General features: G+C 48.5%; 1 protein-coding gene across 2 annotated transcripts in view; it reads right to left on the bottom strand.

Annotated features, from left to right (window-relative positions):
* The window catches only part of MON2 (MON2 homolog, regulator of endosome-to-Golgi trafficking), a 1,155,350-nt gene that overhangs the window by 761,722 nt on the left and 379,815 nt on the right, over positions 1-13,813 (bottom strand). For both annotated transcript variants that reach the window (XM_069629845.1, XM_069629844.1), the window contains exon 8: positions 918-1,112. In XM_069629845.1, the coding sequence (XP_069485946.1) occupies positions 918-1,112 (195 nt within the window). The remainder of the gene's footprint in view (positions 1-917; positions 1,113-13,813) is intronic.

The following is a 13,813-nucleotide window of genomic DNA, read 5'->3' on the forward strand; positions in this document are numbered from 1 at the left end:
GCAGAGTGAGGTTTGCCGACACTCCACTGCGCAGAAGGTCTTGGTTGAACGTGTGTTGCTAAGGTGGAGCAGAGTTTATGAAGACTATATATGGGCTCCTCCAGTCAGGATTCAGGATTTAGCCATAAGAAGCTGCTTGCACTGGAACACTTATCGGGTTAACAGTACATTATGGAACACTTGCGCAAGACTTGCATCCCAGCTATGAAGAATATTACACTACAGAAAAGTTCAAGATGCTTACAGCATCAAAGAAATGCCCAACACTTGAAGAGATGCCAAGCAGCAAGTAAAAGTGTAGACTCTCAGACCTCAACAGAAAATAACCTGAACCTTAATCTTCACAACTCTAAACTTTGTGAATAAGGCGCAATCATTCAAACCCCACCGGAAGGGAATTTTCAGTGCCGGGGCCATCACCAAAGCTACAATAGTACCACCGGACTCGTTTTCCTGCAGCCCAGATGATGTTTGCTTTCACATGTTATCATGGGACAGATGACGGAGTTTTCACAAAGATCTCTGATTAATGGGTGACATTTTGGACCCATCCTGTAGCTCACTGAACAGGAAACTGTAATTCAAACAATTTAATCTGCAAACTGTCATTTGAAAATGGTTCACTTGTAATAGGCCCACGATTACATTTTAATGTTAGCGTCTAATGTACAGAAACAGTCAGATAAGGCTTCCAGTAAACCACGCCGTCTGCGCACACAGTATGCCCTATGCAATACAATCATATGACTGGCTCAAGCATTTGCACACTCTTTTTATAGCTTTGCATTATTGGATTTAAGTCATGATATACATTCAGTGGCATTGTGTTCCTTCCCCCCCTAAGTGCAAACATTGCACAGAAAATAAACATGGCAATAATGTTCAAAATGGAAAACACAGAATCATAATAATCTTACCAGGAGGCCATAAAACTGCTTGATCAGCACGGACACCACTCTCAGCAGGCGCATGCAAATGGGAAAATAAGGTTTCTCCACAGGCGCTGGGGAGGCAGTGGACGTGGACCCCTGCCTGAATTTGATGTTTGGGGAGAAGAGCTTGATCACCAGAGGGCACACTCTTTCTTTAAGGAGAAAACTAAATTCTTGATGCTGTGAATGCAAAAACGCAAAAAGATAAGGTTTACAATTTAAAAAAATAAACTAGACAGTAAAGGCAATATGAAATTAGCAAACTGGTACAAAATAGACTAAAAACAAGCATCAAACATTCCAAGAGCACAAATAACACTATAGGAAGAGTTGGGCTCAAAGATGGTCAGAAACCAAGCACAGGGAGTCGGGTGAAACCCGGGGCTTGGGAGGGGATACCCGCATGTGCCGCCTCCAACGACATGGAGGGTGTTATTTCTCCACCCTCATGCCATGTTCCCCTCTAGATTGTCAGGAAGTGCAGCTGGAAGAGTGATCTCTAATGAAAGCAAATGCTAGTTAAACCTCTCAGCAGCACAGAAATATTTTATAACAATTTTAAAAAAAAGTCTTCCAAAAGCACGAGTAATTTGTTTGGAACAGGGACTACTGGAGCCTCATTAGGGCTTTGCCTAGTGCTGAGAGTGTGTTGTGATTATTCATCCAGACCACAGCCATGTGCAGTAGTCACCTGGGCAGTATTTGAGTGGATAGAGGTGAGGTGGCCGTCTCATCAGTCTCCTGCCATGTACAAGGGGTAGGTGTGGAATAAGCGGTGAAAGGGGTATCCTCACTGGTTTGATTTTTGGGTTCTCCCCAAGGCTGCGAATGGCTTTCTGTGGAAGAACAAGTTACTCTCTTACCTGGTAACGTTCTTTCGGTGGGATGGTCCGACGACGTATTCCATATCTATGACCGTAATCACCACAGCTGTGCTGCTTCGGAAAAACTTTCGGCATCTGCGTCCTGCGTCAATGACGTCGATACGCCACCATAGAGGACCTCCTCCAATGGCCAACGTCACTGGATGTTATAAGTAGGACGCACGTAGTCACAGTTGTAGTTTTTTCCCAGAACATGTGGCACCAGTCTTCTGCCAGTCTGACCACACAAAGCCTTGCGGAAACGTAAGCTGCAATCGCATAAGAAATTCTGTAGCAGGGAAGGCAGGGAGGAAGTGATATGGAATACATCGTCGGACCATCCCATCGAAAGAACGTTACCAAGTAAGAGAGTTAACTTGTTCTTCGAGGGGATTGGGTCCTCCGACAGACTCCCAAAGCAGTACCAATGCAAGGAGGTGGGAAAAGAATTTAGAACACAGAAATTTAGAATGCCCAATCAAATTGCGGAGCAAAGGACCGCCTTGCCAAAGGCCAGATCCTGCCCACGGATGGAATCGAGGGAGTAGTGACGTACAAAAGTATGTACCGAAGCCCAGGTGGCTGCATCACAGATGTGACGAATAGGAACACCCCTCTGTAGGGAAGTAGAGGCAGCCATACCCCTGGTAGAATGGGCCCGCAAGCCGACCGGTGGGTCCTTACCCGCCAAGCGTTAACACTCAGAAATAGCCAGAATAATCCAGCGAGACAAAGTCTGCTTAGTCACAGCTTGTCCCAAACGCTTTCCAGCGTAACCAATGAAGAGTTGATCGTCTACTCTGACCCAGGACATGCGTGAAATATAAAAGCTTAAAGCTCTCCTAGGATCGAGCCTATGGAGCCTCTCCTCTTCCTTACCAGGATGTAGAGGAGGATAAAATGCCGGAAGAACAACCTTCTGACCTAAATGAAATTCAGACACCACCTTCGGAAGAAAGGAAGGACGTACTCCAAGGACAACCCTGTCCTTATGAAATACAGTGAAGGGTGGCTTAACTGAAAGTGCCTGTAACTCACTCACTCAGCGAGCGGAAGTGACCGCAACCATAAATACAGTTTTAAGAGTCAACCGTCTCAAAGGGCATGAATGCAAAGGCTCAAACAGAGCACCTATCAGAAACTTGAGGACAAGGTTCAAATCCCAACCGGGCACCTGGAAAGGTGACGGAGGGAACACAGGGAACACATTAGTGACTGAGAAATTAAAGGAATTTTAACATAGGCACACTCTTCAGATGAGCGCTTAAATATGGACAGCGCCGCCAGGTAACCTTTAACCGTACCTACTTGCAAGCCCCTGTGGGCTAAAGAAAGCAAAAAAGACAGAACCACAGAAATGTCACATGCAAAAGGATCCACATTCTTAACCCTGCACCAGTCGCAAAACTTTCGCCAACGGCAACGGTACAGGGACTTAGTTGCGGGCCTTCTGGACGAAAGCAACACCTCCATCCATGGATGACGGGGACTGGAGGAAACGCGTACAGCAGTGGGAATGACCACTCCACCACAAACGCGTCTCCTAAGGCTCCTTTTGGAGGACATTCCCGCGAGCAGAACCTTTCGCACTTCCGGTTGACACTGGAGACGAAGAGATCCACTTGAGGGGTCCCCCAAAGGGCAAAGATCTCCAGAAGAATCTCCTGAGCCAACTCCCACTCGTGAGAGATCGCACTCTGCCTGCTCAGAGCGTCCGCCTTCTCGTTTTCGTCTCTGGCCAGATGAACTGCCGAGATCGAAACTTCCTGCTGGATTGCCCAGAACCAGAGCTGCATCGCCTCCCTGCACAGAGGAAGTGACCCTGCCCCCATTTTTGTTGAGGTAGTGCATGGCCACTGTGTTGTCCGTCAGGATCAGGACATTCTTTCCTCGCACAATCCGCAGAAAGGCCTTCAGGGCAAGCCTGACGGCCCTCAGCTCCAACAGATTGATATGAGTCTGGATTCCGACGGAGACCAACGACCGCTGACTGTCAAATCGTTGGCATGAGCTCGCCATCTCGTGAGGGATGCGTCCGTCACGATCGTCACCTCTGGCCAGGGTAGCCAAAAAGGAGCCCCCTTCATCAGATTTCCTTCGCGGCCCACCACAGAAGGTCCTGGGCGACCGAGGACGGTACCTGAACAGGGTCCAACATCCTGCCGGAGGACTGAGACCACTGGAGCTTGAGTGCCCATTGCAAAGATCTCATCCGCAACCTGGCCTATGGCACCAAAAGAATGCAGGATGCATGAGGCCGAGCAATCTCAAGAACTCGAACGCTGGGAGACTCTGGGCAAGCTGAAACTTGTGTACCATCTGCAGAATGTGATGAGCCCTCACCTGGGGAGGAAAACACTGCCCCAGGGACGTGTCGAGCACTACTCCAATGTACTGGAGCCTCTGAGTTGGTGTCAAATGGGACTTCTTTAAGTTGAGGGAGAAGCCCAGCTTGTGGAGGGAGTGGCAGGTGACTGACAGATGATCCAGGACTTGCTTGGGAGAGCACGCCCTGATCAACCAATCATCCAGGTAGGGGTAGACGTGAATCCCCCCTTTCCTGAGATGCGCTGCCACCACTACCATGAGCTCGGTGAAGACCCTCTGGGCGCAGGTCAATCCGAACGGCAGGACCCGAAACTGATAGTGCGAGTCGCCAACCGCGAACCTCAGGTACTTCTTGTGCTTTGGATGGATCGGCACATGAAAATGAGCGTCCTTGAGGTCGAGAGACACCAACCAGTCCTGAAGTTGAAGGGCCTGGAGGACTTGAGAGAGAGTAACCATCTTGAACTTGTCCTTCCTAAGGAGTTTGTTCAAACCACAGTCTTTCTTGGAAATCAAAAAATAAGGGAAATACCATCCCGTGTTCCTCTCCGCTACAGGCACCAGTTCTATGGTGCCTTTCTCCAGCAGGGATTGAATTTCCTGCGCAAGGAGCGGATCCAGACTCTTCAAAGAGAGATTCCCCGGTGGATTGTCGTGAGGCCTCTGCCGGAAAGGAAGACAGTAGCCGTGGGCTATGATCTCCAGAACCCACACATCTGAAATAATGGCACACCACTCTACAAGATGCTGCGCCACCCTTCCCCCAACCGGCGAACCATGGGACATGGCCTCATGACTGAGCTGAAGTGGCTGCGGCGTTGCCTGAAGCCAAAGAGGCAACTGCCCGAGCATCCTTGTCACCTCGAGTACCATGTTTTCCACTTCTGGCACTCCAACGGTGGCCCCTTTGACTGGCAGCTCCTCTCGCTTTACCAAAGGATGAGTAATAACGAAAGGAACCTCCCCCTCCATTGCTGTCCCCTAGGACGAAAAGGCAGAGGTTATCTAACTGCAGCGCCCAACGACTTCGCTGCAGCTTTGGAGGTCTGCAACCTCTCAAGGCTCTCGTCAGACTTGCTGACAAAAAGACGTTCCCCGTCAAAGGGCATGTTGAGGAGCCGGGCCTGCACATCAGGAGCAAACCCCGACTTCCGCAACCACGCAAACCTGCGTATTACGGTGTTCGCCGCCATGGACCGGCTGACGCAATCTGCCACGTCCAAACCCGACTGAACGGCCTCACACATGGCATCCTTGCCATCCTGGACCATAGCAAGGAAACCATCCCGTTCGTCCCCTTCAGGAAAATGTTCAGCCGCTAAGGAAACAGTTCCACAGAGTGTGCGTGAAACAAGACAAGGCACACACTGAGTTGGCCGCCTGAAGAGCCATACCCCTTGAAGAAAACACTTTCTTCGCCCAACCATCAAAACGCTTGTCGTCCCTATCAGGAGGGATGGTAGGATACGACGTCTGCTTTGCTGGGGCCGCAGCCGCCTGCACCACCAAACTCTCCGGAGTGGGGTGCTTGGTCAAGTAGCAGGGGGTCGCTACTGGCTGGGCGGTATTTTCGCGGCAAAGACTTGCCCACTGTCGGAAGACTCTCCGGAGCAGTCCAAGCCACCGCCACCCTCCTCTGTAGAGCCATATGGAACGGCAGTACTGGGTCAGTTGGTGGACCTTGGTCGAGGATATCCATAAGGTCACCCTGAAGAAAATCCCCTGGGGGAGTAGACCACCCCAAGTGCTCGGTGACCCTAGGCATAAGGCGCCGGTACGAGGAATCGGCATAAGTGCCAGGCTCAGGCCTACAAAACTCCACCTCCGGAGAGGTCTCCAGACCACTGGCGTCGTGCAGGGACTGACGCAGGTCATCAATTTGTCTATGGCCTGAGAGAATCTCATCTGGCACCATATTAGGAACCATGCCATCATCAGAGCCCTCATCCACCTCTGAAATGTACTCAAGATAGCGGTAAGAGGGCACAGAATGGGGAACAAAGCCATGCTTGACCTTGGCCAGAGCCTTTCTAGGGGGTTCCACCGTGCCTCGGGGTACCCCCGTCGAAACAGCCTCGAAAGGCGTCCAGTGAATCGGCGTCGACGCCGAACGTGGCGCCGACAGCATCGACGGCGTTGACACAGGCCTCGAGGGCGGAGCCCCAAGCGTGTCCCTCGACAGCCTGGGTGCCGATGGCGTCGACGACTTCTTCGGAGGCGGAGCCTCGAAAGAGTGTCGACGACCTCGGCGCCACAGGCGTCGACGTCTTCCTCGAAGACACCACAGGTGCACACGGTCTCGAGTGCGTCGAGGACCGGGACCAGGAACGGGCATGACGAGAACCATTCCCCTTGTCCGAGCGGAACCTTTCCCGTGAATCGTGCTGACCACCCAAGCCCGAAGGCGTACGAGCGGCGTCTCTCGACCGATCACGACCGACCCCACTCGGAGGCGCAGACGGACCAGTGCCCTGTGATTCGAGAATCGCTAGCATTTTCTTACCGAAGGAAGCCCAATCCTCCGGCGTTGCATGCTTGACGGGATAAGCGACCCGCCGACAGGCGGAGTCCTCGGATGAGGACAGGGAAGGCAGCCGATGACGGCGCTTCCGGGAGTGCTTCGAAGAGGCAGAGGAGTGGCGGGACCTACTCCGGGACCTAGACCCACTGGACTTCCGACGACGAATGGGAGTCACCCCTCGAATCATCCATCAAAAGCCCCGCAGACCTCGACTTCCGTGGCTTGGACACCTTACCTACCGACAATTTCTTCTTGCGCTCCCGCAAGGCTTTGGACGTAAGCGACTGGCAGTCGACACAATCATCCGTGTCATGGGCCTCTCCGAGGCACCAGAGGCAGGCGTCGTGCGAGTCCGTCACCGGCATCCTGGACCCACAGTCCCCGCACTTCTTAAAGCCCGGACGCGGGGTGGAAGACGAGGTAGACATCCCGAAGGATAACTTCACAAACGAACAGGTTCGAAGAACCGAAAGAACAGAAACTCCAAAGAGTCAAGGCGCGCTGAGATCTCCAAAGCGAACACGTTCGTGGAAAAAACAGAACTGAGGCTACGGGCGTCGTGCGTCCTACTTATAACATCCAGTGACGTCGGCCGTCAGAGGAGGTCCTCGAGGGTGGCGTATCGACGCAGGACGCAGAAAGATTTTCCGAAGCAGCACAGCTGTGGTGATTACGGTCATAGATATGGAATACGTCGGAGGACCCAATCCCCCTCAAACTTGGCTTACTGTGGTCCCTTCTCAGCAGACTGGGGGAGGAGCCCACAGTCTCGAGTAACGCAGTGGTGTGCTACAGTGTGTGCAGTTGGCAAGAGGGCCTACCACTATCCTCGCCAGAGGCAAGTCCCAGCTCAGTCTCAAAATGTGAGCACTTCGATCTTCTTAAGCTTCTGTTTGTCCACATTATCATTCTCCTCTGTTGTCGTGCTTAGGGGTTTTTAATGTTTAGGTCCATCCATCCATCCCCTGAGGGTCTGTGACCGGTTCCCATTCATGGGGGTTTCCTGTGGTCCCGAGCTGGCATCTCTAAACTGGAGGGGTCAGGGCTTAGATCTGGTGCTATCCTGATAAGACGGAAGCAACCATATCACAGAATGATGTCACAAAATGCTCTCAGAGTTAAGTTGTGGAGGGAGTGGGAGCGACTCACTGACTATTCAGAGCTATGCTGGTGCAGATGAGTCGAGAGGAGGGGATACAGGAGGACAGTGTTGTGGGAGAATCCAAGAGTAACAATGCTGGGAGGATGCAAGGTTTGAAGCTGAGCCACAATCGCTGGTTCTAGGACCTTCTGCATGCCCGCTAATGCTGTATTTACCATTCAGAGATTTTTTCTCTGTCCCCATACCGCATACCTTCTGAGAGGGAAAGAGTCTGCTCCCATCATGACTCTTGGATAGTGATGTGAGGGGCCAAAGAGAAAATTGGAAAATTTGCAGAAGGGGGTTAGGGACACACTTCATTCATTTTCATTCACCAGAAGCTGAATTGCTCGACCACTGCAAGATCGGTTTGATCATATTTTACTGCATTTAAAATCTGTGACCATGAGAATTCCTACATTATGGTTTGCAGAAGTTAGGTACTGCACCGCCATTGCTAAGCCTTGGAGAGTCCTTAATGGCAAATCTATTTGGAAATGAAAATGGACCATTTTTACATCTGTCATTCTTCAGCTGCGCACTTCATCCTGCTTTTCCAGAACATTACGAAGAAAATAACAGAAATGCACATCAAATACACATGATTGGGGAGAAACACGGTCTACCTTAAGCACTGTATTGCCCTTATCTGATGTGCTTAAGGCAGTCCGGGGGCCAAATATCGCACCCACCCAATGCTGAAATAGACTGCTGCAGGTAAAGCATCATCAGCAGTAAGTCATGCTCAGCAGCCTTTAACTTCCAATCCTGCAAAAGATTTCCTTTCTGAATAATCAATTAAATGTTATGCTACCAAAATCTCCCACAAAATGTTTGTAATTGAAGGACTTTAATGTTATTATCCTATCACTGGTCCCATTGAAATGCACAGGGAATGTGTCTGCGGAGTGAGGCAGGTGCAGTAATGTGGTTCTCCTGTGGTCTGACTGGGTGTGGGGTAGACTTGACTGGCTCTTGGGGTGTCCTGATTTCTGTCCTTAGAGTTTGGTCCCATTGAAATAGTGGAGATGTTGCAGAACCCATGGCTTCTGACCTTCACTCACCTCCATGTTCTGACCAGGGAGGTCCTGGGGAGAAGAGTCTCTCTCGTATGGTCCGAACAATGACTCCATCACAGCAGAAGCTTTGTTTCAGCTGCCTCAGAGTGCATTGTAAGCGTTGCGGGTTGAAGAGGGAGACACATACCTTGATGGGTATTGGCCTAGCATACATTGTACTTTTAAGGAGGTTTTGAAGGCCTGAGTCTAGGGCTGAAGGGCGCGATTTCCATAGGAATGAGCCTGGAATGTTCAGGTGTTCCAGCCCTCCGTCAGGAATGGCCGTTTCCCCCGAAGAACCTGCAGGTGGAAGAAGGCACTCTGGACAATGTTTCTTTCTTGCACCAGGACTGTAGGCTGAGCGGTGAAGAGGATTCCCACGTGTCCAACGACCTCAGTGGATATAGGGATAGAGCTAACAAAGGTGGCCAGTCGAATGGCAGTGGTGGGAATTTGACAGCCCAGCAGCAGGCACGATCTCTATTTTGGAGGTGTAAGACCAGCTATGATCTGAGGTTGTTCACCCTGGGCCTCTGGTAAAGCAGAGTCCCGTCAGTATACACGAGATAACTATGTTACAGCTAGCAAGAAATGTACCGAGGGAATACGTTCCACATCTCAGTACTCCTAGTCAAAGGTTTCCTTTTTGCCAGACTTATTGGATGCAGTCCCAGCAGGAGGAGAATGGAGCCTTTTTGTACAGCAAAAACACAAAGCCTGGGTGCATGTGTGGTAAATGCAGTGCCCAGTTTTCCCCCCTGAAACTCTGCCTGCAAGTCGTCTTCCTTCTGCCCAGGCTATACCTGATAGCTACATTTAGTGAGAATGTTGGGAATGCTGAATGGAGGAAATGGGAACTCTGAACCAGGAGTATATAGTAGTCATTAGGAAAACCTATTCCTCCCTCATCCCTCCACGCCTATGGGGAGATTAACAAGCAAGAAGATCCAGTGGGAAGTTGGACCTAAACTCTAATATAGTCATACTGATTTTCTTTAGGAGATGATCAAACAACACTAAATAGGTTAATACAAGCAGAGAAAGAAGAAATAATTAAAACACATACAGCTGAATATGTTTACAAGAGATCTCAGCGGAGCAAGAGACATTCTCCTATTAGTCCATGTATATTCCCTAGCCGTGGTCAACCCAAAACTCCAAACTCCAACATTGAACCAACTCCCATGTTCCCTCTACCCTCCTCCCTCCCCCAAAGCGGGCTGGGTGAGGCGCTGTGTCGGAGGCTGGTCTGTATGGTTTAGGTGGTAAAGATGAGGGTGCTAGTTTGCCTAGGGGCATTTTCGTCATTTCGTCTGACTTGGAGCAGCAGGGTGTAGATAGAAGATGGAGGTCATGGGTTCGTTGTTGGGGCATCTCTTGACCTGCATGTTCTGTAGTATTGCAGGAAGGGTACCCATAGCACGTCAATTTGACTGTAGGATTCTAACCGGGCGGCCGTGAGACTCTCCATATCATATTTCCTGCACCCTTGCTAGCCATTCTTGATGTGTCGGGGAGTGCATCACCTCCAGTGAAGGGTGACACATGCTCTAGCTGCTAATAGAAGATTCCTCTGCATCTGCAGCAAGAGTGTATGTTCTCCCGCCGTTCCCTCTATCCCAAATAGACCCAGGAGAGGAATTGGCTCTCTGTGTACATCATCTATTTCCTTCATCCAACCCAACACTTCCTGCCATGAATTTTTTTGAGTTGTTTATAGCCACGCACCGGACAAACTTAATTGTATTTGGGCGCTGATGGAATAGTCAACCTTAAGCCTGCCATTATCCAATTTGATAATCTGTTAGTACCACTGGCTGCAACTCTACTGTCTAACAGAACAAGTGGGTCTTCAAGGCCTCACGGAATGCCATGAGCGTTTTAATCTCTCGGAGGGCTCCAGGGAGTTTATTCCATAGACTTGGTCCATAAACCCCCAAATCTACGGTCCCTTTTGCTCACATACTTCGACCGCGGTACCTACAGCAGGTTCTTCTCACCTGAGCGCAACTGCCGACTTGGATTATAGCTTTTAATTTTATCCGATAAGTACCTTGGAGCTACTTTGTTCACACATTTAAAAACCAAACAGAGGATTTTAAACTCAATTCGCTCTTTCACCACTAACCAGTGTAGAGCACACACACAGCCCAGGTTTTTTATTTTTTGGCAAAATTCAGCTGTGCCCCTAGGAAGCATTGTGACAATACCGGCTTAGTATGTTGCAGGTGATATTTTGAGGCGAATAGTGCCACGTCTGTTTTAGCAGCATTCGGCAGCAACTGATTAGCACACATCCAAGCTTGTACCTCTTGTAGGCACTGTTCCACTATCTAAAACGTATCGTCTGATATCCGAACCTTCAAGAACACCTGCACATCATCCGCGTACGAATGAAAATGAATGCAGTGTTTTCTCAGAATGTCCATGAGAAGATTAGCGTATAGGTTAAAGAGCAGAGTGGAAAGTGAAGAGCCCTGTGGGACCCTACACTTTTGTAAAAACGGAATCCGAAAGGAAGTCTCCAAGCTGGACTCTTTGTTCCCTTCTGGTGAGGAAGGACTCAAACCACTGAAGGACTTGTTCCGAAACTTTTCCCACCTCCCTCAGTCATTTCAACAGAATCCCTTGTTCTAGCGTATCAAATGTGGCAGACAGGTCCAACATGATCAACAAAGACAGACTGTAACCAACGCAACCTCCGTCTGGAACCCTGGCCGAAATCCAGATTGTAATGGATCCAATAGGTTCTCCAATTCCACATGTTCCTGCAGCTGAGATGTCACAATTCTCTCCAGAAACTAAGCCGGCCATGATAGTCCTGCCACTGGTCTAAAATTCTGGAGATTCTTGGGGTCTAGATTAGCTTTTCTTTTTGTTGCAACCACAGCTTTCTTCACAATTTGTGGTACTATGCCTGATGTTAAAGATTTATTCACAAACTTTGTGATAAATGGGGCAATGTCTGTAGCTTCTCGTTTGGCTAAAGAAGATGGGATAGCAAAAAGTACATAATTTGTAGCCTTCAAACCGGAAAGCAAAGAACAAACCCTCTCCTCCGAGACGTCTGTAAATACAAATGAATTCTGCACCACCCCAGTGTCTAGGCAGGTAGCCTCAACCCCTTACACACCTACCTTAGTAGCTACAGATGGTTTCTGAATCACTGTATTCTCTACAGTAATGACCTCTGTTGACTCCGGATATTCATGAGAGTCCATCAACGTGGCTTCAGCTATCTTTCCTCGTATCAGATCTATTTTATTCATAAAATGATTATTAAAAGCGTCAACATGTGATTGTGAAATTTATGGTACCGCTGATGCTCAGCTAGCGGACCCTAGGTGTATAATGTATATAATTAATGAGCCTATTGATTGCTTTATCAATTTTCCCTATCATGAATTTAGATTTGGCCTCGAAAATAGCCTTTCTATATTCACTTAGGGTACTATTAACTAGCTCTAAGTTACTGCCTTAACGATTTTTCCTCCATTTTTTTCCACGGATCTCAAATGTCCCCTTTTTAGTCAAACTCTTGCGAGAACCAAGCACTAGTAACATTCCTGGCTCTTATTTGTTGGAAAGGGGCCTGGTCATTGCACAGCCTGTCCATGATCTCTGTGCCTTTGTTAAAAAAACTCTTCACAGGGCAAAGCATTGTTGATTTGAGCCAGAGCTTGCTTCAAATCCTCCCCGAAATCTTTAATAAATCTTTCGGCTTACAGAACTGGCGAGTCATAATCAACATACTCCTCCAAAGTTTTCTCAGGCAATGCCATTTCAAAGACTCTGCTATAATGGTCAGTCCATGATACTGGAACTGTGTCTAAAACGTGTATTATATCCCCTCTGTATATCAATACATCAAGGCAGTGTGCAGGGGAGGATACCAACAGTTCCATTTCATGGGCTTCCAAGAACCGCATTAGTTCCTTCCCATACATAGAGGTCATATCTTCAACCCATATGTTGCAATCACCCAGCCAGAGCAGCTCTTTATGCTTGCTACCCGTATCTGCCAAAAACAGCTGCAAGTTGTCCAGAAATGCCGGTGCAGGACCTGGTGGCCGATACCCAAAAAGAATTATCATAGTTCTGTTTGGAGTGCACTGAATACATGCATACCCTATTTGAGTACCACCGTCCCACTTTAATGTTTGTAAATGGGATAGCTTAAGCGGTGCCTGTATAATGGCTATTATGCCAACTCTTTTTCCTATTCTATTAATGGTTTGTAACTGTCCGGTCATGAACTCTTCTGTCCGCAGAAGCTGCTGAACCTCAGAGTCTCCCAAAAAGGTGTGAGCAACAACTGAACTGATTTACAGCTGAAGTTCCAACCTCCTCAGGGGAAAGGGGAAGTGGAGAAAATAAAAAACATCACAGATCTCTTTCTTCATTCAGGCATCAATCTGCAGGAAAGTAAACAGAATAATTATTACTCATTGTATCAATGTTCCTGCCCTCCACTCAAACCCCTATAAAGAATCTCCATACCTGTGCATCCTCTGCCACTTGCGAAGAGGATTTGCAATTCACTATGTTGAGTCTTTTCCTTTCTTATAAGAAGTTCACTTCAAAAGGAAATCTCTTCTCAGTTTTTAGTGTCCTTGTAGATAAGAGATTTTCAACATGGTAATCAAAAAAACATCTCCTCAGAACAAACTGGTGAACCAAGTGTGAGAGTCCTTCACCAAATTGAAATGTCTCAATGCAGGCAACTAATCTTGAAGACTTCACCACCTTAGTTCTTTTATTCAAACTTTAGGTTTAAATTAAGTCTCTTCTGGGTTTCAGTGCTCTTCTAGTTCTGTTTCTCAGCTTTGAATACTAAACGCTAGAGTTTAGTTTCAGTACGCATGCGCATACACTGAAATCCATCTGATAAATCGAACTTCCTGAAACTTGTTTTGACACACAAGCGCGACTCACTTTTCATCAAATATTGACTCGTAACTGCCAATCCG

This window comes from Ambystoma mexicanum, chromosome 12 (genome assembly GCF_040938575.1).
Source record: "Ambystoma mexicanum isolate Mex_15411 chromosome 12, UKY_AmexF1_1, whole genome shotgun sequence".
In the NCBI taxonomy this organism is placed as follows: Eukaryota; Metazoa; Chordata; class Amphibia; order Caudata; family Ambystomatidae; genus Ambystoma; species Ambystoma mexicanum.